This window comes from Salmo trutta, chromosome 4 (assembly GCF_901001165.1).
Source record: "Salmo trutta chromosome 4, fSalTru1.1, whole genome shotgun sequence".
Taxonomy (NCBI): domain Eukaryota; kingdom Metazoa; phylum Chordata; class Actinopteri; order Salmoniformes; family Salmonidae; genus Salmo; species Salmo trutta.
The window spans coordinates 42,017,628-42,042,868 of NC_042960.1; the positions used below are offsets into that span (position 1 = coordinate 42,017,628).

The 25,241-nt window shown below is 45.9% G+C and overlaps 3 protein-coding genes across 4 annotated transcripts; 1 reads left to right on the top strand and 2 right to left on the bottom strand.

Annotated features, from left to right (window-relative positions):
* Window positions 1–5,954: 5,954 nt before the first annotated feature.
* Window positions 5,955–15,264, bottom strand: LOC115192372 (phosphoribosylaminoimidazole carboxylase, phosphoribosylaminoimidazole succinocarboxamide synthetase). Of its 2 annotated transcripts, none has more exons than XM_029750785.1 (15): window positions 14,842–15,264; window positions 13,838–14,344; window positions 13,693–13,746; window positions 13,022–13,597; window positions 12,668–12,739; window positions 11,827–11,978; window positions 10,486–10,522; window positions 10,078–10,275; window positions 9,251–9,429; window positions 8,673–8,852; window positions 8,409–8,522; window positions 8,171–8,254; window positions 7,063–7,243; window positions 6,638–6,796; window positions 5,955–6,525 (listed from the first exon to the last, which is right to left on the bottom strand). In XM_029750785.1, exons 1-15 carry the CDS (start codon window positions 15,242–15,244, stop codon window positions 6,359–6,361), a joined length of 3,063 nt encoding a protein of 1,020 aa, XP_029606645.1. In that variant the 5' UTR covers window positions 15,245–15,264; the 3' UTR covers window positions 5,955–6,358. The 2 variants fall into 2 exon arrangements, with proteins under 2 accessions (XP_029606645.1, XP_029606646.1); XM_029750786.1 differs by having other exon boundaries at window positions 13,838–14,338; window positions 14,842–15,263.
* Window positions 10,496–20,155, top strand: LOC115192374 (amidophosphoribosyltransferase). The gene is made up of 11 exons (XM_029750789.1): window positions 10,496–11,379; window positions 15,698–15,764; window positions 16,220–16,426; window positions 16,523–16,635; window positions 16,732–16,877; window positions 17,852–17,924; window positions 18,023–18,174; window positions 18,510–18,637; window positions 18,822–19,043; window positions 19,189–19,309; window positions 19,454–20,155. Exons 1-11 carry the CDS (start codon window positions 11,249–11,251, stop codon window positions 19,621–19,623), a joined length of 1,530 nt encoding a protein of 509 aa, XP_029606649.1. The 5' UTR covers window positions 10,496–11,248; the 3' UTR covers window positions 19,624–20,155.
* On the bottom strand, window positions 20,146–25,239 carry si:dkeyp-117h8.4 (uncharacterized). Its single transcript, XM_029750787.1, has 10 exons — window positions 24,846–25,239; window positions 23,814–23,871; window positions 23,572–23,630; window positions 23,410–23,443; window positions 23,278–23,324; window positions 22,664–22,790; window positions 20,795–22,527; window positions 20,667–20,703; window positions 20,517–20,562; window positions 20,146–20,417 (listed from the first exon to the last, which is right to left on the bottom strand). Exons 1-10 carry the CDS (start codon window positions 24,921–24,923, stop codon window positions 20,387–20,389), a joined length of 2,250 nt encoding a protein of 749 aa, XP_029606647.1. The 5' UTR covers window positions 24,924–25,239; the 3' UTR covers window positions 20,146–20,386.
* Between the last annotated feature and the right edge of the window lie 2 nt (window positions 25,240–25,241).

Genomic DNA, 25,241 nt, shown 5'->3' on the forward strand with positions numbered 1-25,241 from the left:
TCGGAGATTTTTGATAAATAGCCATCAAGACTCATTGTAGGATAACTTATTTAGCCAATTCTACCACTTTTTCATGCTAAGAGATTCATGCAAAAATATAAATTTACGAATGCCACGGGAGCTCGCTGAAACACAGTGTTCTCGCTACGGCGCCATTTTGTCCCCCGATTGACATTTAAGTTAACAACCATAAAATTATATTTTTGGTGGACACTGGGGCCGCGGTCTCAGTGTTGAAAATGTCTGCCCTACCTTTTTCCTCCATCAAAGAAAACAATGCGCACAGATGGAGCTTCTGGAATTCCCTCTGAAGAATGTTTAACCTTTCCCCTAGATGTGGAGTGGGGTGAGGGGAAATGGAGACACCGAATCCTATATTCATCTGCCTGCCCGGTAAATTTGATGTGTAATATTAATTTAAATCTGTTGCGTGTACTGAAGAAGGATTGTCATTGGGATTGAGAGAAAATGGAATATTCCCATGCCTAATGAACTGTTACTATGCTTGGCACTTGAATGATCAACTTGTTGAGGGACAGCTGAGAGAGCAATCCCCCTCTTTCCCATTGCATGCTAATTGGGAAGTGTCTGAACACCTACATTGTACTGCTGCTGTTCCCTCATATGAAGAAGATCCTGAATACCAACAGAAAGTGATAAACAAAAAAAAAGAAAGTTGAGAAAACCATGAATGGGATATACAGAGGAGTAGACTTCACAGCAGCTGGAGTGGTATTGACAGAGTGTATGAAGTCCCTGGCTCTGTTCCCCATTGTAGCTTATCAAAAGCTCCTGGAAAGCAATGGAAAGATGTGGGTGTTTGGATGAAGACGGTGATGGAAGCAACTGATTGGGTGGCTTGGGAAGGAGAAGGAAAGGGGTCAGCTTCAACAGCAACTTTCTATTCCCCATTCTGGGCTATTGCAATGACATTACCAAGAAAAGAACCAACTCCCGTTGAAACCATGCCTGTGGTATTACAAGATAATTCACACATTGATTGGCTAAAAGACATACTTGAAGAACTGTGGGCTAAATTAAAGACTGACATTGGACACATTAAAGGAGCTGTGCCAGTTGTGGTCATTCCAAAAAGCACCCACAGACCTTACAAACTCAGTACCCTCTTAACAAATAAGCTGAAAAGGATGTTATTCCCATTCATAGTGTATTGGTTGAAAGGGGCGCTTTGATTCCCTGTCCGAAATTCACCCAGTAACACACCAATTTTACCTGCTATGAAACCATCGGGTGATTATTATGTTGTGCAAGACTTTAGATTAGTAAACGATGCTGTACATCCTAGAGCACCCCTGGTGCCTAACACTGTAACTATTTTATCCCAGGTGCCTCCAGGTAGTTATTGTTTTTGGTGATTGTTTTGGCAAATGCTTTTTCAGTATCCTGTGGCTGAAGAGTCAAAGGAGTTGTTCTCATTTACATTTCTTGGTAAAACATTGACTTGGATGTTGATGCCCCAGGGTTATGTTGAATCACCGGCCATCTTTGTTGCCCCTGGTGGAAGCATTTTGGTTCATTATGTCAATGATTTGATGGTTTGCTCACAATCAGAGGCGAGTTCTCATGAGGACACTCAAGCATTGTTGATTTTCTTAGCAGAAAATGGTCATAAAGTTTCTCCAAATAAAATGCAGTTTTGCCGGAGCGCCGTTAAATATTTAGGTCATGACATTACTTCTGAGGGTTGTGCCCTCTCCAAAGATAGATTACAGACAATTCAAGTTTTGCCTAAACCTGTTACTAAGCAGCACATGACGTCTTTGTTGGGTGTGGCTGGTTACTGTCGTCCGTGGTTGAAAGACTATGCAAAGATAGTTTCAGGTTTAACCTTTATTTTAACCTTTATTTAGTTTAACCTTTATTTAACTAGGCAAGTCAGTTAAGAACACATTTTTATTTACAAAGACAGCCTAGGAACAGTGGGTTAACTGCCTTGATCAGGGGCAGAATGACAGATTTTTAACATGTCAGCTTGACGGATTCAATCTAGCAACCTTTTGATTATTGGCCCAATGCTCTAACCACTAGGCTACCTGCCGCCACCATTGCAGGACTGTATTTATGGGAGAAAGATGGAGGCGAGTGAAGTTATGGTCTGGACGGATGAGGCTGAGACGCATTGGTAAAATTGAAACAAACTCTGATGTCTGCCCCTTGCCTTGGCCTGCCAGACCATACGAAACCTTTTCATTTATTTGTTTCTGAGATGAGTGGGTTTGTGTCAGCAGTTTTGACACAGTATCATGGTGTGGGATATAGACATGTTGGTTATTATTCTAAATGTTTGGATAGTGTGATCAGAGGAATGGTTTCCTGTTTGAGATTGGTAGTGGCTGCTACTGAGGCTGTTTTGGCATGTTCTGATATTGTGGCTATGTCTCCCCTAACCCTCCATGTGCCTCATGCTGTGCATGCAATTATTACACTGGCAAGAATGGCTCCTTTGACACCTGCGAGACTGCTTGACTATCAGTACATTTGGTTGACAATGTCCCATGTTACTCTGAAACAATGTACAATTCTTAACCCTGCAAATCTTCTCCCCACAGCAGAGGCCGTTGAAGACCATGATTGTGACTTAGCTATTGAAATTGACTGTAGGACTAGGTTGGACTTGAGAGACACCCCATTAGAAAATCAGGATTTTGAGTTTCTTGTAGATGGGTCTGCTCAGCGTAATGATAAAGGAGATCCTTTAGTTGGCTATTCTGTTGTGACTAGTTTGGAGACAGTGGAGAGTGCAAGGCTCCCATTGCATTTGTCAGCTCAAGCAGCAGAATTATTTGGTTTGACTAGATCTTGTATTTTGGCTAAAGATAAGTTCTGTTAACATATACAGTGGCTTGAGAAAGTATTCACCCCCCTTGGCATTTTTTCTATGTTGTTGCCTTACAACCTGGAATTAAAATAGATTTTTTGGGGGGGTTGTATCATTTGATTTACACAACATGCCTACCACTTTGATGAAGCAAAATATTTTTTCTTGTAAAAAAAACAAGAAATAAGACAAAAAAACGGAAAACTCGAGTGTCCATAACTATTCACTCCCCCAAAGTCAATACTTTGTAGAGCCACCTTTTGCAGCAATTACAGCTGCAAGTCTCTTGGGGTGTGTCTCTATAAGCTTGGTACATCTAGCCACTGGGATTTTTGCCCATTCTTAAAGGCAAAACTGCTCCAGCTCCTTCAAGTTAGATGGGTTCCGCTGGTGTACAGCAATCTTTAGGTCATAGCACAGATTCTCAATTGGATTGAGGTCTGGGCTTCGACTAGGCCATTCCAAGACATTTAAATGTTTCCCCTTAAACCACCCGAGTGTTGCTTTAGCAGTATGCTTAGGGTCATTGACTTGCTGGAAGGTGAACCTCCATCCCAGTCTCAAATCTCCTGAAGACTGAAACAGCTTTCCTTCAAGAATTTCCCAGTATTTACAGCCATCCATCATTCCTTCAATTCTGACCAGTTTCCCATGAAAAACATCCCCACAGCATGACACTGCCATCACAATGCTTCACTGTGGGAATGGTATTCTCGGGGTGATGAGAGGTGTTGGGTTTGCGCCACACATTGTGTTTTCTTTGATGGCCAAAAAGCTCAATTTTAGGCTTTTTTCTGGCCTCTCTTCCATAAAGCCCAGCTCTGTGGAGTGTATGGCTTAATTAAAGTGGTCCTATGGACAGATACTCCAATGTTCACTGTGGAGCTTTGTAGCTCCTTCAGGGTTATCTTTTGTCTCTTTGTCGCCTCTCTGAGTAATGCCGTCCTTGCCTGGTCTGTGAGTTTTGTTGGGTGGCCCTCTCTTGGCAGGTTTGTTGTGGTGCCATATTCTTTCCATTTTTTATTAATGGATTTAATGGTGCTCCGTGGGATGTTCAAATGTTTTCTATTTTTTTATAGTGATGTTGCAGACTCTGGGGCCTTTCAGAACAGGTGTATCTATACTTAGATCATGTGACAGATCATGTGACACTTAGATTGCACACAGTTGGACTTTATTTAACTAATTATGTGACTTCTGTACACCGACAGTAGATATGCGTTTGGTGTAGTGCATGATTTTGGAACATTGTGGAAGAATAGAGGGATGATGACTTCCTCTGGAAAACAAATTGCTAACGGTGAGCTTGTGTCCTCTCTGTTGGAGGCTGTTCAACTCCCCTCATAAATCTCGTGATAAAGTGTCAGGCCCATACTCCCTCTAAAGATAACATTTCTCTGGGGAATGCCAAGGCTGACTGCAGCTTAACTGGCTGCAACTTCTTCTGTTTCCCCTCTCCTACAGATGGCAGTAGTTCCAGATCCCACCAACTTTTTCTCTGTTAATGATATTGTTGCTTCACAGGCCATAGCTGATGCTTCAGAGAAATGCAAGTGGGCTGGGTGCTGTCATAAAATGCCTCGGGTGTATGGCTTGATGAGTGGAGCAGACCTGCCATGCCCCGTTGTACATTCCATTCCCTCGCAAAATTATCACACGGTCAAGACCATGTGTCAAAAGTAGGGATAGTGGATCTTGTAAATAAATATTGATGTACAGTAGGTTTTATTGTGTTTGCAGAACATTTCTGGTGGTGCTGAACACTTTGAACCCAGGTGATTTCATGGTGGTGATAGACTTCAGGAGAAAGAGATGGACGGACCCCCGTTGGAGAGGCCGTACCAGGCTCTTCTGACCACCCTCACTGCGGTGAAGGTTGCTGAGAGAGATTCCTGGATTCACGTGTCACACTGCAGACGAGTTCCTGATCCAGAAGACGATGGGCCCTCGCCAGTTCCAGTGGTGCAGCGTGGCCCTCCTCTGCATTAGCACAGAAGTGTTAATAAGAACAGTAGGTTGTCCTCTTGTTGGATACCTGACAGAGATTGAAAAGTCCTGAGCCAAAGGGGCCAACGCCGGCCCGTAGTTGTGGCCCAGAAGGAGATGGTCATCATAGGAGTCCTGAGCGAAAGGGACCAACGCTGGTCAGGAGCAGTGACCCAGAAGCAGATGGTCATCATCGAAAGAGAGCCCTGCTAGGCCCAGAACAATGAGGACAATGTGTTCTTATCTAGAGCAGAAATGGTTGCTAATCTTACATCTGGACAAAAAGAGTGTTGTGGGGTTTGTGGTTTGGGGCCAGTTAAGGTAGGAGCAGGTTTACCGCTTGTGGGAGTTCCCATAGGACTTTCCATTCTTTGTGGAGATGCCACGTAACCCTGACCCTATGACGTTCTCTGCATTACACAACCACACAGTCCCACCGTTGTTGGCTAGGCCAGATAATACTTAACTCCCACCTAATTCAGTAGCAGGAGTGATGACAACCCCTTGGTGTATTAGAGGAGGTAATCATTTGAGTGAACTAGAATGTAATTGTATAATGTATTACAATGGATCCAAAACCTGTAAGTTAATTGTTAACTATGCCGACACCTATGGTACTTCAGTCTATATTATCCCTTTCAGAGGAGCTCCGAATGGAACCTATTGGTTGTGTGGAAAAATGGCCTACTATAGCATTCTTTCAAACTGGGGAGGTACGTGTACTGTCGGGTTTGTGGTGACAGCTATGAGAACCATTCCGAATGATGAGAGGGATCTGAAGGCTTTGTTTAAAGACAACAAACCTCCTGGAATGAAGAGCGATAAGAGATCCCTCACTGACATCACTCGCACCCTGGCACCTGCCTCCAGGTTCAAAGTAACATCTATTCTGGAACCCTAGCCAAAGATTTGCCCAAGGCATAATTTTTCCCCAGTCAATTTAACATTTGTGCCTGTGTAATTTGGGCTAAGATTAGCTTGCATTTTTTTACAAACGCCCACGACAGTCACCACTTGATTCTAGCTAATTATATATTTGAGGAAAATTACGGTTTCATTAATAAAGGCTTAGATTGTGTGAATGTTGCTCTTCCAATTGATATTCAGTGTAAAAAAAGAAAAACCCATCTATGGTTTTAATACTTTATCAACAACATTGTATTATGTCCAACAGGATGTAATGTTGTACATATTACCACATTTTCTAAATAATGTAATATATATTGTACATGTAGAAAAAGTCTTAAAACAGACACCACAGTTTATATTAATCTCTTTATTTATTTTTTATTACCTTTATTTAACTAGGCAAGTCAGTTAAGAACAAATTCTTATTTTCAATGACGGCCTACCAGGGAACAGTGGATTAACTGCCTTGTTCAGGGAATGATTAGAGTAATGTGTAGTGCTGATTTTACAGTTAGTAAACTATCATGGTAAACATTTCATTAGACATGACACGCAGCCAGGCAGGGACCCATGATAGTTCCCATCCTGGAGGCCTGGCAGGGGCTGGAATGGTTCAGGGGCTCCTCACAGGCTGCAGGCCTGCAGCTTCTTGTCAGCCTGCTTCAGAGACACCCAGGTGTTGAGCATGGAGGCTCGCAGTTTGGACCACACCAGGTGGTCACTGAGCCCGAAGATCTGAGCAGCAAACTGGGCCGCGGCTTCTGGGGAGAGGACGGTGGAGCAGCCAAGACCTGCGGGAGAGGAGCTCACAGGGTTAAGGTAAACACACAGGATAAAAGGGAGAATGACCACACATTACTGAATACACACAGCAAGAAAGACCGCATGCAGGAATGTACTCACCGCTGGGCATGCGAAGGGATGACCAGATGTCCTGTGCCCCCCAGTCGGGGGTGATTGGAGGGCAGTTGATGACTGGGTAGACTGTGTTTCCTGACATCACTGGACCAAGGCCGTTGCTTCTGCCCGCCACAGCCACAAACACAGTCGGTACTCCGTCACCTGGGAAAATACTGCACATTAGCTCATCCATCCTAATATAATGTTTTATATTAGATATACCTTATGTTAGCCAGTATACTACACAGTTACTCCACATACCAAGCCATTATTTAAAACACTTTCAGAAAAAATGTATATGTCAGAATCTCCCACTCTCAATAAACAAGCAGTGGCTTTTACAATGCATGAACAATCCACGTAGAGGGGCAGCTATATTCGTAGGGGTTGCCAGTAAGCTTAGGGCTAAAAGGCTTAGCTCAGCCCACCTTCATATTCAGCTTTGATGCGGAGAGTTTCATCTGGTCCTTTGTGTGCCGAGGTGACTCTGAGGTCACAGGGGATTCCGTAGGAGCCACAGGCCTTCCTGATCTTCTCACAGTGGGCCAGGTCAGAGATGGAGCCCATCAGAACCACCACTCTGCCACTGGCCAGGGGCTCCAGCAGCCGCTAGACAAAAACACACTGCCTGTTAGCCTCTACTGAATGCCTGGACTAACCTATTCCACTATGGGCTGTACTTGTACTGTGTCTGCATGTCATTGCATGACAGATTAAAACAAACTTGGTTAATTTGAGAGAAGTTGTGAATATGCATATCTGAGGTTGCTAGAGTTGATCAAAGACTGAGGTCACAAAAGGTGGGATTCTCCTGAGAACCTGATAATGTCTAAGTGATTACACTGGATTGGAACACAATCAACAGACACAACCAGTTAATGTTAAACGGTTTTTTACCCCTTTTTTCTTCCCAATTTCATGGTATCCAATTGGTAGTAGTTACAGTCTTGTCTCATCGCTGCAACTCCCGTACGGACTTGGGAGAGGCGAAGGTCGAGAGCCATGCGTCCTCCGAAACACAACCCAACCTAGCCGCCCTGCTTCTTGACACAACGCACATCCAACCCGGAAGCCAACGTGTCGGAGGAAACACCGTACACCTGGCGACCTAGTCAGCGTGCACTGCGCCCGGCCCGACACAGGAGTCGCTAGTTCGTGATGAGACAAGGATGTCCCTGCCGGCCAAGCCCTCCCTAACCCGGACGACGCTGGGCCAATTGTGCGTCACCCCATGGACCTCCCGGTCGCGGCCGGCTGCGACAGAGCCTGGGCTCGAACCCAGAATCGCTGGTGGCACAGCGATTCTGTGCCACCAGCGATGCAGTGCCTTAGACCGCAGTGCCTTAGACCACTGCGCCACCCGGGAGGCCACCAGTTAATGTTAAACTACCTGATTCTCTATCAGTATGGTATGTTGATTCAACACAAACACCAGTGCTTGTCCTCCTGATAACAGATATAGCTGGTCAGCTCAGGCTCTTTTAGGCTAGAGGGCAAAAGGGCACCGGAGTAGTGGGATACACAAGGCTAGCCTACCTTCACGCTTTCAGAGACCCACTCAAAGTTCCTCTTCACCATCTGCATAGCTTCAGGAGTCACCTCCTTCAGGTCCCGGTACACCTGCAGAGAAGAGGAGAGCGCACAGGTTTACCCTACAGCTAATGTGGTGCAACTCAAAATCTGAGGTGGTTAAATAATGGCAACATTAGCATTTTTCCATAAAGGGATGGCAGGATAGGAGAATTGGACAGAGCTATGCAGGAGATCACCTCACCTGTTTGTCTTTCTGCTGACTCCGATCTCCCGCTGGCCACAGCCTCCAGGAGTCATTGTCAATCACGTCAGCAAGCACAATCTCTTTAGTGCTCACATTCACGCCAAACTCAATCTGTCAACAAAACAATTACAAAAAACATTCAAAAGCAATGAAGTTAAGGGAAGACATTAAATTCAAAATGCACCAACATGACTTCCACATCTAGCTCGTAGCACTGTGCTACCTCCCATGACCAGCAGAGGGTGGCGCTGAGCTGCATACCTTCATGTCTACAAGGGTGCAGTTCTGGGTGGCCCAGGCCCTCTCCAGGATCTCAAAGATGGCCACAGTGCTGCGGTTCATGATGTCCACCTCACAGCGGCCAATGGTGAGCCCAGCCAGAGATAACTTAGTCTCCAGCAGCTGCTCCTCTGACCATTGAGGGTCATTGTTGGCATCATCCTGGGACAAACACAAATGGTGACCAAGATAAGACATTGATGTAAACTGTAAAACACAGCAATATTTGTATGAAGGAGGATGAGTTGATGCACCTAACTTTCAATGTTGTCCCCTGAGTGGACAATAAATGTGTGCAAATCAAACCGGAGGATTGGATTATGGGAGAGGATATGTTTCTAATGCCTTCCCTGTGGCTCAGTTGGTAGAGCATGGTGTTTGCAACGCCAGCACGGTGTTTGCAACGCCAGGGTTGTGGGTTCGATTCCCACGGGGGGGCCAGTACGAAAAAATGAAATGTATGCATTCACTACTGTAAGTCGCTCTGGATAAGAGCGTCTGTTAAATGACTAAAATGTAAAATGTACTGGGCATGATTGAACAGAGAAATAGACACACACCTTGAAGAACATTTCCATTTTCAGAGGGGAGAACCTGTAGCCCTCCTTGACCCCTGGGTTCCTCTTGAGAAAGGATCCGGTGGCCACCCTCCGACAGACCCACTCGATTGGAATCATCTCACAGTGGGCCGCCACGAACGCCTTCTCCGACTGCTGCCTCACAAAAGCTGTCTTAATGCCTGAGGGCCAGGGACACCACAAGGTCTTACTCAGCCATTGATGATTAAATCAGATGCACTACTACCAAGGCCACGAAGGAAGCCAATTAACAGCCAGTCAGATACGCCATTGTCTTAGACGAAGGGGAGGAACGAGGGCTAGGGTGGGACACATTGAGTTGCAAGGAGTTCATTTCCACAGGCTTACCCCATTTATTTAAAAATTGCTGCAACGTGGAGTTATTTCTGATCAAGTAGTGTTTATTAACAGACTACTGTAGATTTCAATGTCAAATACAGGAATGTAACATGACCTGGATACTCAGGACAGTTGGCCACCGTGCTCAGTTAGACAGAACCATGCCTGATAATAGCTGTTTGTTTGCATTCTAGCCTGCAGACGAATCCATTCATGAATGTTGGCACACTTTAATGTCCCTGGACAATGTATATTTCTCACAGATCCAAGATGCTTTCAAATTGATTACAAAACACTGATGTTCTCGACACTTGAAAGGATGAGAGGAGGTATGGTGGAGGGCGCATCTAAACAAAGTATCACACGCACCCACACATGCATACATACATTGCCAAGCTAATCATTACATTTACATGTCATTAGCATTTCCTAACTTGAATAATTGAGAACAGTGAAGCCTGACGACTCACCCGCCTCCTGCAGCAACTTGAAAACACAGCTCGTGGTTCTGTTTGCTATCGCGGCCTTGCCCTCCATCTGGTCCTTCCTCGCCGCATTCCCTGCTGTGATTTGGTCCTTCGACTGGACCAGAACATGGCCTGGCTCATCCGCGAGCTCGAAAATCTGCTTGGTCTTTCCCTCATTTAGTTTCTGGCCCAGTTTCAGCTCTTCAAAACCAGAAAACAAAGACAAACAGTGAGTAACCCCCAACATTGGTTAATCGATTATTATTTTTACGATAAACGCGTGTTTACAGTAGACATCTGATTGCATCATCACCTCAACGATCCATCTTCAAATGACTTGATGGGCCGTTTTACAACTGAACAAACATAAGTAACAGGCCTGACAAGTTGTACTTTAGTGGAAAAACATACCTGATGGAGACGCCATGTTGGAAGACGACCTGCAACCCTGAAAAGTAAAGCAAGCGAAAATAGATTCAACCAAGTGTGGGAAATGTACACCCAAAATATCGTATTTTGAATTCTCGCAACTCCACCAGCAACCCGTAGAAAGGGACAGAACGAGGACCGCACTGAGCGGGTTCGTTTTGCGTGGGCGGGGTTTGTTGTTTCAGACCAGATCACAGCGAGGAAGGCCTCACCACGTGGGGGGAAAAAGTTCTGCCACTCATCACTACATATATCAGCGACACAATGGCTTATTTGTCAGAAAAGCCAAGTGTCGATTTTTTTATTTATTCGTATGTCTTGAATACTTTCAAATAAATCTCATTGCACCTTTATCACACACACACAAAAAAAACAGGGCGAATGATTGGAAATTTTGGACTAGCTGATATTATCAGTCAGTCATAAAATCTATATATTTTTGTTCGTTTGTAAATTGTAGGCCTAGTACTTTCGCAATTTGCCACGGATGATTCCGTCTTGTCAGGGGGCTGTCAACTCGAAGTAACGTTACATTTTAGCGAGTCAATTCAATAGGCTTCAAAGCAAGCATCCCCATTTTGTAGCCCTGTACTAGGTTGAGCCCGTCTGTGTGTAGACGCTAACCAGCAAGAGGAAGCATACTTTCCCGCTAGCTCTATTTTTTAACACGTGGGCAGTGTTTAAGCGTGGAATTGCACGCTGTGAGTGTGAAGTGTACAAGCTCGAGACGCGCAGGGACTGAAGAATGAGCGAGTTTGAAGAATCTGGCATCGGAGAAGAGTGCGGAGTGTTTGGCTGTGTTGCAGCAGGGGAATGGCCAACACAACTAGAAGTTGCCAAAGTGTTAACTTTGGGACTTGTAGCGCTACAGCACAGGTGAGTTGATGTTTTCTAGCTAGCACGTTTACATAGCGCCGTCAACTATTTTGTATCGCCACCCGCTAATCACAAATTCCGACTATCTTTCCCATAATTGATTATACACTTGCATTATCAAACCCTCAACCTCATTGTGCAACTTTCACGGAGAAAATGCTTTGGAGGGAGTAGTCAATTTCTCCAAACAACACATGATGTGACGTCAAACGTTCTTGATCACTTCTTGCTAAATTGTACATTTTAAGTGTTAGTTTGTTTCCCGTGAAAGTATGGACATCTCGTCCTTGGATTCCAGACTAGCGCCGAGACATTTCTCCAATGGAGACTCCACTCAATATCTTTCGTAAAGGCATTGTGTGCCACAACTTTCAGACTCTTATTGTATACAACAGTCAACTGGTTACAATGATGCTAAAACCCACTTTTTCGCATTCTGACGCCTACCTGTTTTTCTCGGAGTAAGTCAGAGGCTGCCATGGAACAGACTGAGTTGATCTCTATAATAGGAATGTATTGATCCTCCTCTTTGTACTGGAAGTCAATACTCTCAGCACAGCTGCCCCCAGTGTCATGCCTTTTCACAGGTCTATGTGTATCTAAAAAACAACAACAAGGAATCAATAGGGTCAGTACATCAGAGGTTGAGGGGTTAAATGCCTTTCCTCACTTTTTACTGAGTGTAGAAGTCTGTGACATATGGTTTGCGGTCACACAGGCAGCCCAATTCTGATCTTTTTTCAACTAAGTGGTCTTTTGACCAATTTTGGATCGGAAAAATATCTAATGTGGTTGGTCAAAAGACCAATTTAGTGGGGAGAAAAAAAAATATCAGAATTGGGGCAGCCATGATGTACAAAAGAGCTATCTGGCGCAGATTCTTGACCTTGGTCCTCTCAAATTGATTGTGCGGATGTGCTCTGAGAATATTTCAAAATGTGTACAAAAGAATGTGATCTCTTCAGATTTCGACGACAGATTGTAATCTTCATCTTACTGAAAACACTGTTGTACTCTTTGAACAGATGGCTACACATAAGCCATATTGCAGTTTTGTGAAGGCCAGGGTTTTAGCCTTTTCTCTGCAGTTTCCTGACTCCTTACCAACCCAACCCTCTCATGATTTGATTAGGAGACTCATTGGCAAGTCACTGGACTGACTCCCCCAGTCACACTGTCCATCGTTATTCTGTTACTGAGCCTTTGGTCACGTGTGGATTTTAAAATTAGATCGGACATTCTCGTGATGTGAGAAACATGATTGTTTAGGGAGGAGGTACAATTTAACCTGTATCCAAAGCTTTCCTCTTCAGCCCTCTTTTTGCAGTCAGGTCCTCTCTTTTATCCATCTCAGCAGTGACTGTAAGGAACCAATAGGCATATGACAAATCAGTGTTAATGCACAGTATCAGAACCTCTTTTCCTCCACCAGGCTCTACTGTCTCCGACTACCAGCTTTGGGGCTAATGGGGGTTAATTTTTAATCTGAGAAATGAGCTTGTTATAGGCTATAAAATAGAGATGTGGGATATGTCTGAAGATCTAATGGCTTGTTTGTTATCTTTTATATGGTCACCACTAAATGATATTGAGTGACCCTAGGTTTATCTACAATTGCGATCTGAGTCACTTTTCTTTTTACCTGTGTATGCTCGTTTGTCCTCATTCCTGGGGATAACCTCATAGCTTTGAGCTGTGTAAGAGTTAACTGGACGAGTCCTCTCTTCGTGTCCCGTTCTTGCAGTTGCTCTATCCGACGACATGAAAATGGCATCTTTGCCATCCTCATACCCCATCATGGCCGCCCCAGCCAAAATGGCGCCGGCCTCTGCTTGTTCCTCATATCTCGTGGCAGGTCCACTATCCGACCTGGTCAAAATGGCATCCACCTCATCATAGAACCTCATAAGGTGGCGTGGGTCCGTACCGTCAGCCCTTCCCCTCTGTAAGGAGCGGTACAGGTACTTGAGGTTCTTGTATTTGGTGTGACACTGCTTCCAGTCGCGCTCCACCCCTTGCTGCAGTAGACGGCAGGAGATCTGCACAAAGATGTCCCTCTTCCTGGTGGAGCTCTGCAGCTGCCTGCACACGCCCTCTTCAGACCACACCTGGATCAGAGCACGCACCTCCTGGTCACTCCAGTTCCGGCCCGTGTCGGACACCGTTACCACGTGGAACTGCTCGGAGCTAGACTGGTCCAGTGGTGATATGTGGGCCTCTATTAGGGTGGGAGACAGAATAGTGAGTGGGAAATGGGCATAGCTGTTACATTTCAGAAGGCATTTCTGCTGTAGGTTATTTGATTACACATACCTGATTCCCTTTGATTTTGGTCTGTGTCCAGCTCATAATCGTCACTATTGTCATCTGAAAGAGACATTTTGTTCCAGGACTGTGAAAGGTAGAACTAAGACTAGGCAATGTACTCATTCAGTATCGTCATTCATTAAAACCTCACCATCAATCTCAATGACCAGGTCTCCTTCAGGTGCTGTAGACTGTGTCTTGCCTTCCAGAGTTTCCAGCCTCCCGGCTCCCTGGTCAACTTCAGTTCCTCTCCTCTGCATATCATGGTCCCCATCCTTCCCGTCAAATCCCCTGTCCAGCAATATGGCCTCCAACTCGTCGAAGAATTTCATGTACCTTCCTGGGCCGCCGCCGCTGCTGCTTGCAGCGGCCTGGGCGCTCTTGGCCATCTTGTACTCATACTTGAGGTTCTTGTATTTTGTGCGACATTGTTTCCAGTTGCGCACCACTCCGAAACCTCTTTGCATGCGGCGGGCCATCTCCTGGAAGATGGCCTTGTTGCGTAGCGTCCCTTTCAGACGCTGCCGGACGTGGCGGTCAGACCAGACGCACAGCAGAGCCCGCACCTCCTCATCTGTCCAGTGGCGGCCCCCCTCCGGGCCCACGCATTGGGCGTAGGGGAGAGCCCCATGAAGAATCTGACACGGGCCTCCTAAACCAACACACACATACGCTTACATTTTTTTTTAAGGAATATGAATCAAGGGATACTTTTTTGATATTGTCTGTTTACAGATACTCAGGTTTATTTAGATTCAGTGTAAATCCTTTTTCTAGGCTACTGGTATGTGACTCCAGTTGTGTCTGAGTCAACATCTTGGTCACCAAGCAGCCTCTGAGGCTTCCTATTTAAATGAGGGATCATTTAAAGACTGCTAGTTAGACTACTGCTGTATATACTCAACGACTTAAGGTTTGATACTACTATTTATTAGGCGTAGTCTATGGCCCACTGTTTTTCTGACGTTATCTTAACCATCCTTCACTCACAGTTAGTGTGTTGATGTCGCAGATGGTTTTTATTTCATTGCTCCCTATAACCTACGCCAATTGCTATTTACTGTAATTGTTTCAAAGTTTCCATATACAAATATTTTGTAAGCACTAGTATATTTCTCTCCCAATATCACACTGTTCCTGTAACTCCCGAGTTACCTTCCTGCATTGTGACTAAGGAAGAGTGGGCCTCTTTCTCACTGGTCAGATCCTCCTCTTCCACCAAGTCACTTGGGGTCATTTGGGTGTCCATCATGGCTGCTGCCCCCTGATTGTAGTTGGTGAATACGCCTGGTGATTCAGCCTTCCTGGCTTGCAGTCCCAGCCTCCTGCACTGGGCTTGACACTCCCTCCAGTCCCGCAGCACGCTGAGCCCTCTCAGCTGCTCTGAGATGCATTCAAATGTGGCTCTGCTGCTCACGCCTGAATGCTGAGCAGCTCCCAGCTCCCCCCACACTGACAGAAGAGCCAGCACCTCCGCTTCCCCCCACTGTCCTGCTGCTCCTGTCTCCTCTACCGTCTCCTCTTCACCTCTTCTTTGTCTCCCTGCTCCTCTCTCCATGTTTGAGCTGACCTGGAAACGCTTCTTTCTCTCCCAGCCCCCCTTCCTCTGCTGCCCGGTTCCCTAGGCAACCAGGCGTTTAAGCCTGAGAGGAACGCCCACGCAGCCTCACTACTGGCTTAAGCTTTGTGATGTGGGGGAGGGACGGACTGTAATCCGAGAAGCAGCTTGGCAAATCGTCTGCAGCGCAAGGCCACTCCATATAAGGAAACTCCACTGCAGATACACACATCCCCCCCCCCCCTCTACAACACTTCTCCTTCACCAAAACGGTTCAGTCTGCCCCAAGGCATTATGCATGCATAAACGCTGGCCTCAAACATGTTGCATCAAGCAAAGTCGAGTAGGTTTACCGTAGCGCAGAGCTTTAAGGAGTGCTGTGTCATTGTTGCAAATGTTTCCACCTTACTAAAACTGTCATTCAAGCAATCTATTTGTTTTTGTTTACTTTAGGGGTCAGGAAAGTGCTGGAATTGTCACAAGCAATGGAGTCAACCCACCAACTTACAACACCCTCAAGGTACAAATGTGTGACAAACAGAACCATTCGCTATGCAAACATGAAAGAGAAAAGGCAACAATCCTACTCATTCTAGATTACGAAGATACTCAGTTTGATCTCTAATTTACACAACATCCCGTCAATGGCCTCAAATTAGGCACAATGCTTTCACCCCCCCCCCCCGCCAAACAATAAAACACCTTTTAAAACCCTTCCATCCGTGGGAGCTTCAGTCCTATTAGTTAACTAAAATCTCAGAAGTACAAGGAGAGAACACACTGTATAGAAATAGGACACTTGTAACATAAAAACAGGCATGTGATATCATCACTGAAAGCTTTACTAATCACAGTTTGGCTACATTTATTTTTGGTTTTAATGCACATGGTTTTAGGAGGGCAAAGCTCTGTGTGTGTCCAAGATGTCCCCGTCTGCCTATGTGTTGTGAATAGCTACGCCTCTTCCCTTCTCAGGGAATGGGCTTAGTGAACAACGCCTTCCCACCTGAGAACCTTCTGAAGCTGCGCTACGGTAACCTGGGCATCGGGCACACGCGCTACTCCACCACGGGCATCTCTGAGCTGCAGAACTGCCAGCCCTTTGTGGTGGACACACTGCATGGCAAGATCGCTGTGGCACACAACGGGGAGCTGGTCAATGCAGCCGCACTGCGTAAGAAGGTGGGCCGTGCTGTCATATCCACCCACCTTGTGTGTGATTGCTGTGTGTTTTGTTGTTTTAAATGTACATTACTGTGTGTGTTATGTGTATGGCAGGTGATGCGTCATGGCGTGGGCCTGTCCACTAGCTCAGACAGTGAGCTCATCACCCAGCTGCTGGCTCTGACTCCACCCATGGAGGAGCTGGATGCACCTGACTGGGTGGCCAGGTTGGTTCTAGAACCTATTCCAATAATACTCCATCTCCTCTTTTACCTCCTGTAACTCTCTTCATCTTGATTGATTGTTTATTCTCTCCATTGCAGGATAAAGAACCTGATGCATGAGACCCCGACATCCTACTCACTGCTGGTGATGTACACAGATGTGATCTATGCTATCCGTGACCCGTATGGAAACAGACCCCTCAGCATCGGGCGCCTCGTCCCCATTTCTAAACTCCACACTGCAGGTATTTTTGGTCCTTCCTTAGCGCTGCGTGGTATTTTTGGTCCTTCCTTAGCGCTGCGTGGTATTTTTGGGGATTCCTTAGCGCTGCGTGGTATTTTTGGTCCTTCCTTAGCGCTGCGTGGTATTTTTGGTCCTTCCTTAGCGCCGCGTGGTATTTTTGGTCCTTCCTTAGCGCCGCGTGGTATTTTTGGTCCTTCCTTAGCGCCGCGTGGTATTTTTGGTCCTTCCTTAGCACCGCGTGGTGTTTTTGGTCCTTCCTTAGCGCCGCGTGGTATTTTTGGTCCTTCCTTAGCGCCGCGTGGTATTTTTGGTCCTTCCTTAGCGCCGCGTGGTATTTTTGGTCCTTCCTTAGCGCCGCGTGGTATTTTTGGTCCTTCCTTAGCGCCGCGTGGTATTTTTGGTCCTTCCTTAGCGCCGCGTGGTGTTTTTGGTCCTTCCTTAGCGCCGCGTGGTATTTTTGGTCCTTCCTTAGCGCCGCATGGTATTTTTGGTCCTTCCTTAGGGCTGCGTGGTATTTTGGATCTTTTGATTTGTGCATTTTCGATGAACTAATCTATGAGCAGGGCTACTAATCTATAATCGAATATATTGGCACCCTTGCACTTTGCAATGGAGCAGAGTGTTCTGTTTTCTCTTTTCAAAACTGGTTGAATGGCAGGTAAGATAAATTACACATGAATGAGAATCACTTGCCTCCAACCAAATTAATTAGAATTTTGAATAATTTGGTCCAGGCCATTTTGACTGAAAGTGAAAAATCAAAATTTCAGTATAGAATTTTTCTTTCTTGGTCATGTGCAGTAGTAAAGCAAACAAATACACGTGTGAACACCATTTTTATTTTAAAATGTCTACTTATTTTAGAAGAAATAGTGAATTGTGCATGGGTGCCACTGCCAATATATTTGACCACAACTGTATAAAGAGGTTTGAAGAGGATGGATGATTGACAGGCCATATTCTGTCCTCCGTCAGGTGCTGGCGAGGGGGAGACGGAGGGCTGGGTGGTGTCATCAGAGTCCTGCAGCTTCCAGTCCATCGGTGCCAGGTGAGCTCTCTCATCACCACGGTTACCATTCTCTTATTGCCATGGCAACGTGTGGTCCTGTGGCTCACAAGCCTCTTTCTGCTCGGTCTGGTCCTCAGGTACTACAGAGAGGTGATGCCTGGAGAGATAGTCCAGATCTCCAAACACGGTGTGAAGTCCCTAAGCATCGTCCCTCGCCCCGAGGGAGACCTCCCCGCATTCTGCATCTTTGAATATGTTTACTTTGCCAGACCAGATTCCATATTTGAAGGTAGGCATATTTAGAAGTTGGCCGAGCTAATAACACTACAACTGATTAGTACTTAGTCGGTGAGAGTAGTGAATAGTTTGACTGGGAGATTATGGCACATAACTTAAAAAAATCATTTTTTTTTTATTTAACTAGGCAAGTCAGTTGTAAATAAGAATTTGTTTTTAATGACGGCCTACTGGGAAACAATGGGGGCAGAACGACAGATTTTTCCCTTGTCAGCTCGGGGATTCGCTCCAGCAACCTTTCGGTTACTGGCCCAACGCTCTAACCACTAGGCTACCTGCCTTTTGACCTGATGCCAGAGCACCTATAGTTTCCTCCTGGTGTTTCAGGTCAGATGGTGTACACGGTGAGGCAGCGCTGTGGACGCCAGCTGGCCATTGAGGCCCCTACAGAGGCAGACGTGGTCAGCACTGTGCCCGAGTCTGCTACACCGGCTGCACTGGGATATGCGCAACAGGTGAGGCAGCATGGTCAAACACACTGATCAGGTCTTCTGTCTGTGTTTTCCATGACAATTTATTTTATGTAGTCGCCTATAGGACGTTTTGATAAGTTGCATGTCTTGACTTCTTTCATGCTGGGTATGTATGCATGTGCTTCTCTTGGGCTTCAGTCTGTACTATTCTGTTCCGTTTCTGCAGTCGGGACTGCCGTACGTGGAGGTTCTGTGTAAGAATCGCTACGTTGGGAGAACGTTTATTCAACCGAACACACGCCTCAGGCAGTTGGGGGTGGCCAAGAAGTTTGGGGCGCTGACAGACAACTTTACAGGCAAGCGGGTGGTGCTCGTTGATGACTCCATCGTCAGGGGCAACACCATCTCCCCCATAATAAAGCTCTTAAAGGAAGCCGGAGCCACAGAGGTGAGTTGGATCGTTATCAGCCCTCTTTATATCAATTATACTGCAGGTAATCTCACCTCGTTATAATGGTTGAGTACTATACTAAGTCTGGTCTCGCGTTGTCTGTAATGACCACTCATTTTGGTTGCTTTCCTCCCTCCTATAGGTTCACATCCGTGTTGCCTCACCACCCATCAGGTTCCCATGCTACATGGGCATCAACATCCCCACAAAAGAGGAGCTCATCGCTAACAGGCCAGAGTTTGAGGACATTGCTGGCTACATTGGTAACGCATATTGTTAGAAGGCTACAAAGTTCATATTTTTGGGAGTAGTGTCCCCTCCAGATTCACATTTTCATCTGTGACTTGAGACATGGTTGGCTAACATCAATTGGGGGTGTGTGGGGCAAACTGTGATGTGTTCTGTAGGTGCAACCAGTGTGAGGTATCTGTCGGTTGAGGGCCTGTTATCAGCGGTGCAGGGAGGAATCCCCCCCCTCCAGGGGAAGGATGAGAGGATCAACACCAAGGCCAGCAGGAGTGTGGGCCACTGCACCGCCTGCCTCACAGGCAAATACCCTGTGGAACTGGAGTGGTGACTGTTGACCACAACCCTTCCAACAGGTCATCAGACACGGCTGAAGCTGGCGGTGCTACAGCAGTGCCCTAGATGACCACAACCAAACCATTCTCTTGATCACACTACTGCTGTTTATTGTGCTTAATCCTGAATCATTTGGGGGCATTAATGCTGCCATTCTGGCAACACAACCGTATGCATGTCAATGTATTACATTTCAACCCAGCCTTTTCATTCCACTCCATTGGTCCTGAAAACCAACATTTTGTGAGGTGAAAGCAGCTGTTCCAACCCCTCACTTCTATCCTCTCATTGGAGAAATGTTAGTTGCTGTAAGACGCACAAGACTAAGCAAAATGTTTAGTGAAAGCGACCTGTCTTCATTTCATATAGGAAAATACATATGCCGACCTGTTTAAAGTAGTTGAATCCTTTGTCTCCCTTAGACTAATCACTATTCTTCCTGTAAAGTACATTTCAGATGATTTTCCCTATTGTGATATGTAAGAAAATTGAAGTGATAAAATAAATACAGCCAAAAGGTTTAAACATTTATTTTATTACAAAGTCATTTAGTATGTATTTTATGCATCTATCCATTCAAAAAGAAAACAGCTATTATCTCAAGGGGGCATAAAAAAAGACCTTGTGGGAACATTGCAACAAATGAGTTAGTAATTGGAACATCAGAACTGTTTAAAAGCTGATAAAACAGCAACAGATGTTTAATAGTCAGGCATATCAACCAAAGGTAGAGGAGCAGGCCTTTCTGTGGGTTGACTTCATTTATACAGAAGCCGTCTCCTAGAGAAACTGGGGAAAGAAGGGAGGCTGGTTAACATGAGAAACAAAATGCATTTTCTATGAAAGATTAACGACAACACAGAACAGACTGAAGAAGGTCATGGTTACCTTGGCGAACAGCCACATTGGCACTCTGCCTTGACAGGTGACTTTCCTGGGGGGGGGGAGAAATAGTCTCATCAGAACTGAATACATTCATTGCGGTGGTCAAAGTTCAGACAATTTTATTTTCCCTGAGGAAAAACAAAGCAAACAAACCTTGATGAATCCCAACAAATCTGTTGTATTTCGCTCTCTAAAACAGGAGACAACACAGCAATGTTACAAAATATAAGGAAACAAAACTGGTGTTCTGTATGTATATTGTTTCTGTGGAAGACCCTTACACAAGCAGGAGAGGGCTGATCAACATGCAGGCCAGACCAGGAGCCTGCAGCTTTCTTGACTGCTGCGTCTGATGAGTGGTGTTGGTGATGGGGGCTGTGGCGGGTCTGAGATAGGCTGGCCCTGTGGGGGCTCCAGGTGTGGTAGTCACAGGAGATGTCCCTCTGGATGGAGGACAAATGGCTGTCTGAGCGATTCTGGCACCTGATCATTTCTATCCTCTGGCGGAGAGATCCTGGTGAGTACACGCAGGAGTTGTCTCTGAAGCGTTTGGACACTGGGGAATGTTCCTGGACCAGCTCCCTGCGACGCTTCCTCATGATAGAGTGGTGAGGAGACAGGGCCAAGGCAGCCAGAGCAGAGGATGAGGGGCCTCTGGTGGTCTCTGCTCTCCTCTCACACATGCGACAGGAGGGGACCGATTTGCCCTGACAGACAAGCTTGTGGTAGAGCTTCTGGAAGTCCTTATCGATCTGCTTAGTAGAGTTCCTTAGACTGATGGATGGGGAGAATGAATCCAGGGAATAGTGTCGCTGGAGCTTTGGCTGAGCTGCCCCAGCAGTAGACTCCTGATGGGGGAATCGAGACGAGTGGACATTCAGTTGGGAGGTACTGCAGGCGTCCAGGCGGTGGAACTTCCTGGGTGACATCAGAGGCCTCTGAAAAGAGGGGAAAAACGCAGGGGAAGATCTGGGTTCCACCGTCACCATGTTTCTCTGATATCCAGCAACGCCTGATTTGAGGCTTCTATGGTCAGTGTTAGGAGATGCATGCTGGCCTTCCCAGCTCAGCAGTCTGGCTCTGTAGGGACTCTGTGCTGCTGAGGAGCGGTAGACAGACGTCTCTGTGTCTGAAGTCATGTCCATACTGACCACAGGGCGCACTGCTGTGAAAATCCTCTGACTGGGGACTGTGCGGAGGGCACACCTCAGAGATGGGCTGCTCAACCCTCCTGCTGTGGAAGGGCCTTCAGATCTGTCAGGACTGAAAACAAGGGTAGTATACCTAACCCGGGTGGGTGGGGCAGAGGACATAGACACCGTGAAGGTTTGGTTTAGGGGGGCCTCATCTAGCTCAGGGCTCTCCTGTAGGGAGGAGTCTACAGAGGGAGCAGAGGAGGGAGGGGTGGAGGGAGCAGAGGGAGGGGAGGAGGGAGCAGAGGGAGGGGAGGAGGGAGCAGAGGGAGGGGAGGAGGGAGGACTGGAGCCTGCAGAGGAAGGACAATAGGAGAAGTCCATCAGTGGAAAAGGGCGAGACTGTTGTCTGTTTCCTGAATCTGTCCGCTTCCTGGGTGACTGCCTCTCTGCTGGCCACTTCTGGAGGTTGCCCTTGGTCTGTGGAGGAGGATGGGTGCCGTTTGTCCTTTTGAGGTTAAACTTTGGACTCTTGGGGTTACTCACATTCAGTGCGGTGTTCTGAGATGTTAGGAGGATGGATTGGCTATTGTCGAGGTCAGGCTTTCTGTGAGCTGGTCTCAGGGTGCTGTTGAAGGTGCGGTTATTGAGGTTTCTGTTTGACGACCACCTGAGTCTGTGGTACCTTCTTAGCACCCCTACAGCCGCGTCGGACATATGTTGGCGCCTCCAGGCCTCCCCTATCTGACTGAGCATGCTGGGATACAGCTCCTGTAGAGTGCTCCGTTGACTGCTCAGAGAGCGCTCCAGCTCCCCATCCTGCTCCTCTGGCGCCCCCCACAGGTTACTTCTAGACTCATTCACCTTGGAATTATCCACCCCTGTTGGAGGCAATATAAATCCTATTTATTCATCAGACGTTTCAAAAACAAAATAGTGCTGCAGTTGTATTTCATGTTTACTTTCAAATTTTAAATTCATAAGTCACTAGGGTTTATGTTGAAATAATTAACTTACAGTGGCTGTTCTCGGCAGCATGCTGCATAACAGAATCATTACTGAGGACAGTGACAGCACTAGCATCTACAGCACCCTCATCGACACAATCATTGTTGGCATCATCTGGGTGGTATGAGATGTCCATCTGATTGAAAAACATGACAAGTTCAGTAAGATTACATTTTCCCGTGGGGTTTTGTTATGTGTATTTAAATCCTATTCTTGACAAAGCTACTATTATTTCTACTACTATAACATTGCATTTTAGTTACACCGCTTATATATTTATATACTGGATTCTTGACATATCTGGATTACTGTTACGGTGCCATTTGAGTTAATTGGATTCATTCGGACATTAAGATTTTATATGTATTGATTATTCGCATACTTGTTGACCTTTTACTACATTGTTAGGAGCTAGTAACATAAGCATTTTGTGGCACTCGCCATAACATCTGCTAAACGGTGTACGCGACCAACAATGCTATAGTAAAGTGAACTGTTAACATCTGGTTGGACTCGTCTCCAGACAGACAGATCTGTTCTGCCCACAATCAGTTGTCAGTGTGTGTAGGTCATTACTCCGTAGATTGGGAGAACTCCAATTAGATTAAGTGAAAGTAATTTACCTTGAAGTCTCCAGTGGTGTCATGTGGCCTGTGTATTTCAGAAATATCTGAAATAACAAAATGTAACTTGAATATACATTTAGATCAATTGTACAAGTGCACATCTCAAAGAGAAATGTCGTAGTTCCCTACCTCCTAGTGACAGCTGTATCAGGCCAGCATCACTCTAAAGAGAAGGTGGATAAGAGGTGTGATCCAGAAAAAGAGATTCCTCAGAACATTTTTAAAAGTCAACATAAACAGAAAAATGCACAAAGTGGATCTAAAATAATTAGCCACAGATAATTTACAAACCTTTGACGATTCCAGCTTTGACAGCTCCAACTCTGACTTGAACATGAAACGGCTCACATCTTCTCCATCCAATGACAGGATACATGAAAAAAACAAGAAAACATCAGGGCATGGAGGCAATTCTTTTGAGTCCAGATGGTTTACCCATCAACAAAGCTGGCTACTTGTCAACAACAAGACTAAACAATTATTCTTCAAGCACTGAAGGTCCACAGTGCAACCATAAACTGCCTTTTGTTTACCTTTGGGAGTTATGTCCTCCAGGTTCACCTCAGTCCCATCGTCATGCAGCTTTGAATACTGTTGAGTCAGAAAAAGTAAATACAGGCACATTTGGATGTTTCATCTCATCTCTTTTCACCGACAACGATGAGACAGCCTATAGGGAGGAGGTTAGAGACCTAGCCGTGTGGTGCCAGGATAACAACCTCTCCCTCAACGTGATCAAGACGAAGGACTACAGGAAAAGGACCAAGCACGCCCCCCATTCTCATTGACGGGGCTGTAGTGGAGCAGGTTGAGAGCTTCAAGATCCTTGGTGTCCACATCAACAAACTATCCTGGTCTAAACACACCAAGACAGTGGTGAAGAGGGCTCAAGAGACTGAAAAGATTTGGCATGGGTCCTCAGATCCTTAAAAGGCTCTACAGCTGCACCATCGAGGGCATCACTGCCTGGTATGGCAACGGCCTGGCCTCCGACTGCAAGGCACTACAGAGGGTAGTGCGTACAGTCCAGTGCATCACTGGGGCCAAGCTTCCTGCCATCCAGCATCTCTATACCAGGCGTGCCTGAGGAAGGCCCTAAAAATTGTCAAAGACTCCAGCCACCCCACCCATAGACTGTTCTCTCTGGTACATTTCACTAAGGTCTACACCTGTTGTATTCGGAGCATGTGACAAATACAATTTGATTTGGTACATGCCTAGTAGTCCTGAGTGCCATTGATGAGGGGTGTGCATTGTTGGAGCGTTTCGTCCCGTGGCCACAAGGGGGACGTTGGCGAGAAAGACTAGCTACTACTAAAGTGAGTCGCTATTTACGGTTTGAAAACTGCATCTGCTCTGCTACTACTAGCCCAGTTGGCTAACACCAAAAGATGGTGTTTTTTCTAACTGTGATTATCTTACAAAATTGTCAGAAGAATACTGTCTACAAAATAAGCAAACTTCTAGTTACAGTCACGGGCTCACGGCAGAGTTACAAGTTAGCCAACGTTAGCTAAACTAACGTTCCCTAACGTTAAACTAGCTTACAGTCCATTTCCACCTACCTTCTGAACGATTCTCTCCAGATTATCAGTGTAAATCTTGACATTGTTCTTAAATTTATTTTTGACGAAGTCGTCCATGTTGTCATTCTTTATCGATCAAAACACTAAAACGAAAAACTTTTCATTCCCCTCATTTGTTGGCTTCTCTCCGGGTCAAGGGCTCTGACTAGCGGAATACAGCATCGACCGGAAGTAGTTTTTTTGTAGCAGGTTAGAATAATTTACACAGCAAGTTAGGATGATTAATGTGGTAGGTTAGGAGACAGGTTAAGGCTATGAAAATGTTTAGGTTTTAGGGTTAGCTAAATTGCTCTCCTAACCTGATGCAAAAAGTCCCTTCCGGTCGTAGCTGTACTCCATCTAGTCACGAAAATATTTAAAAATTTCCCGCAACAA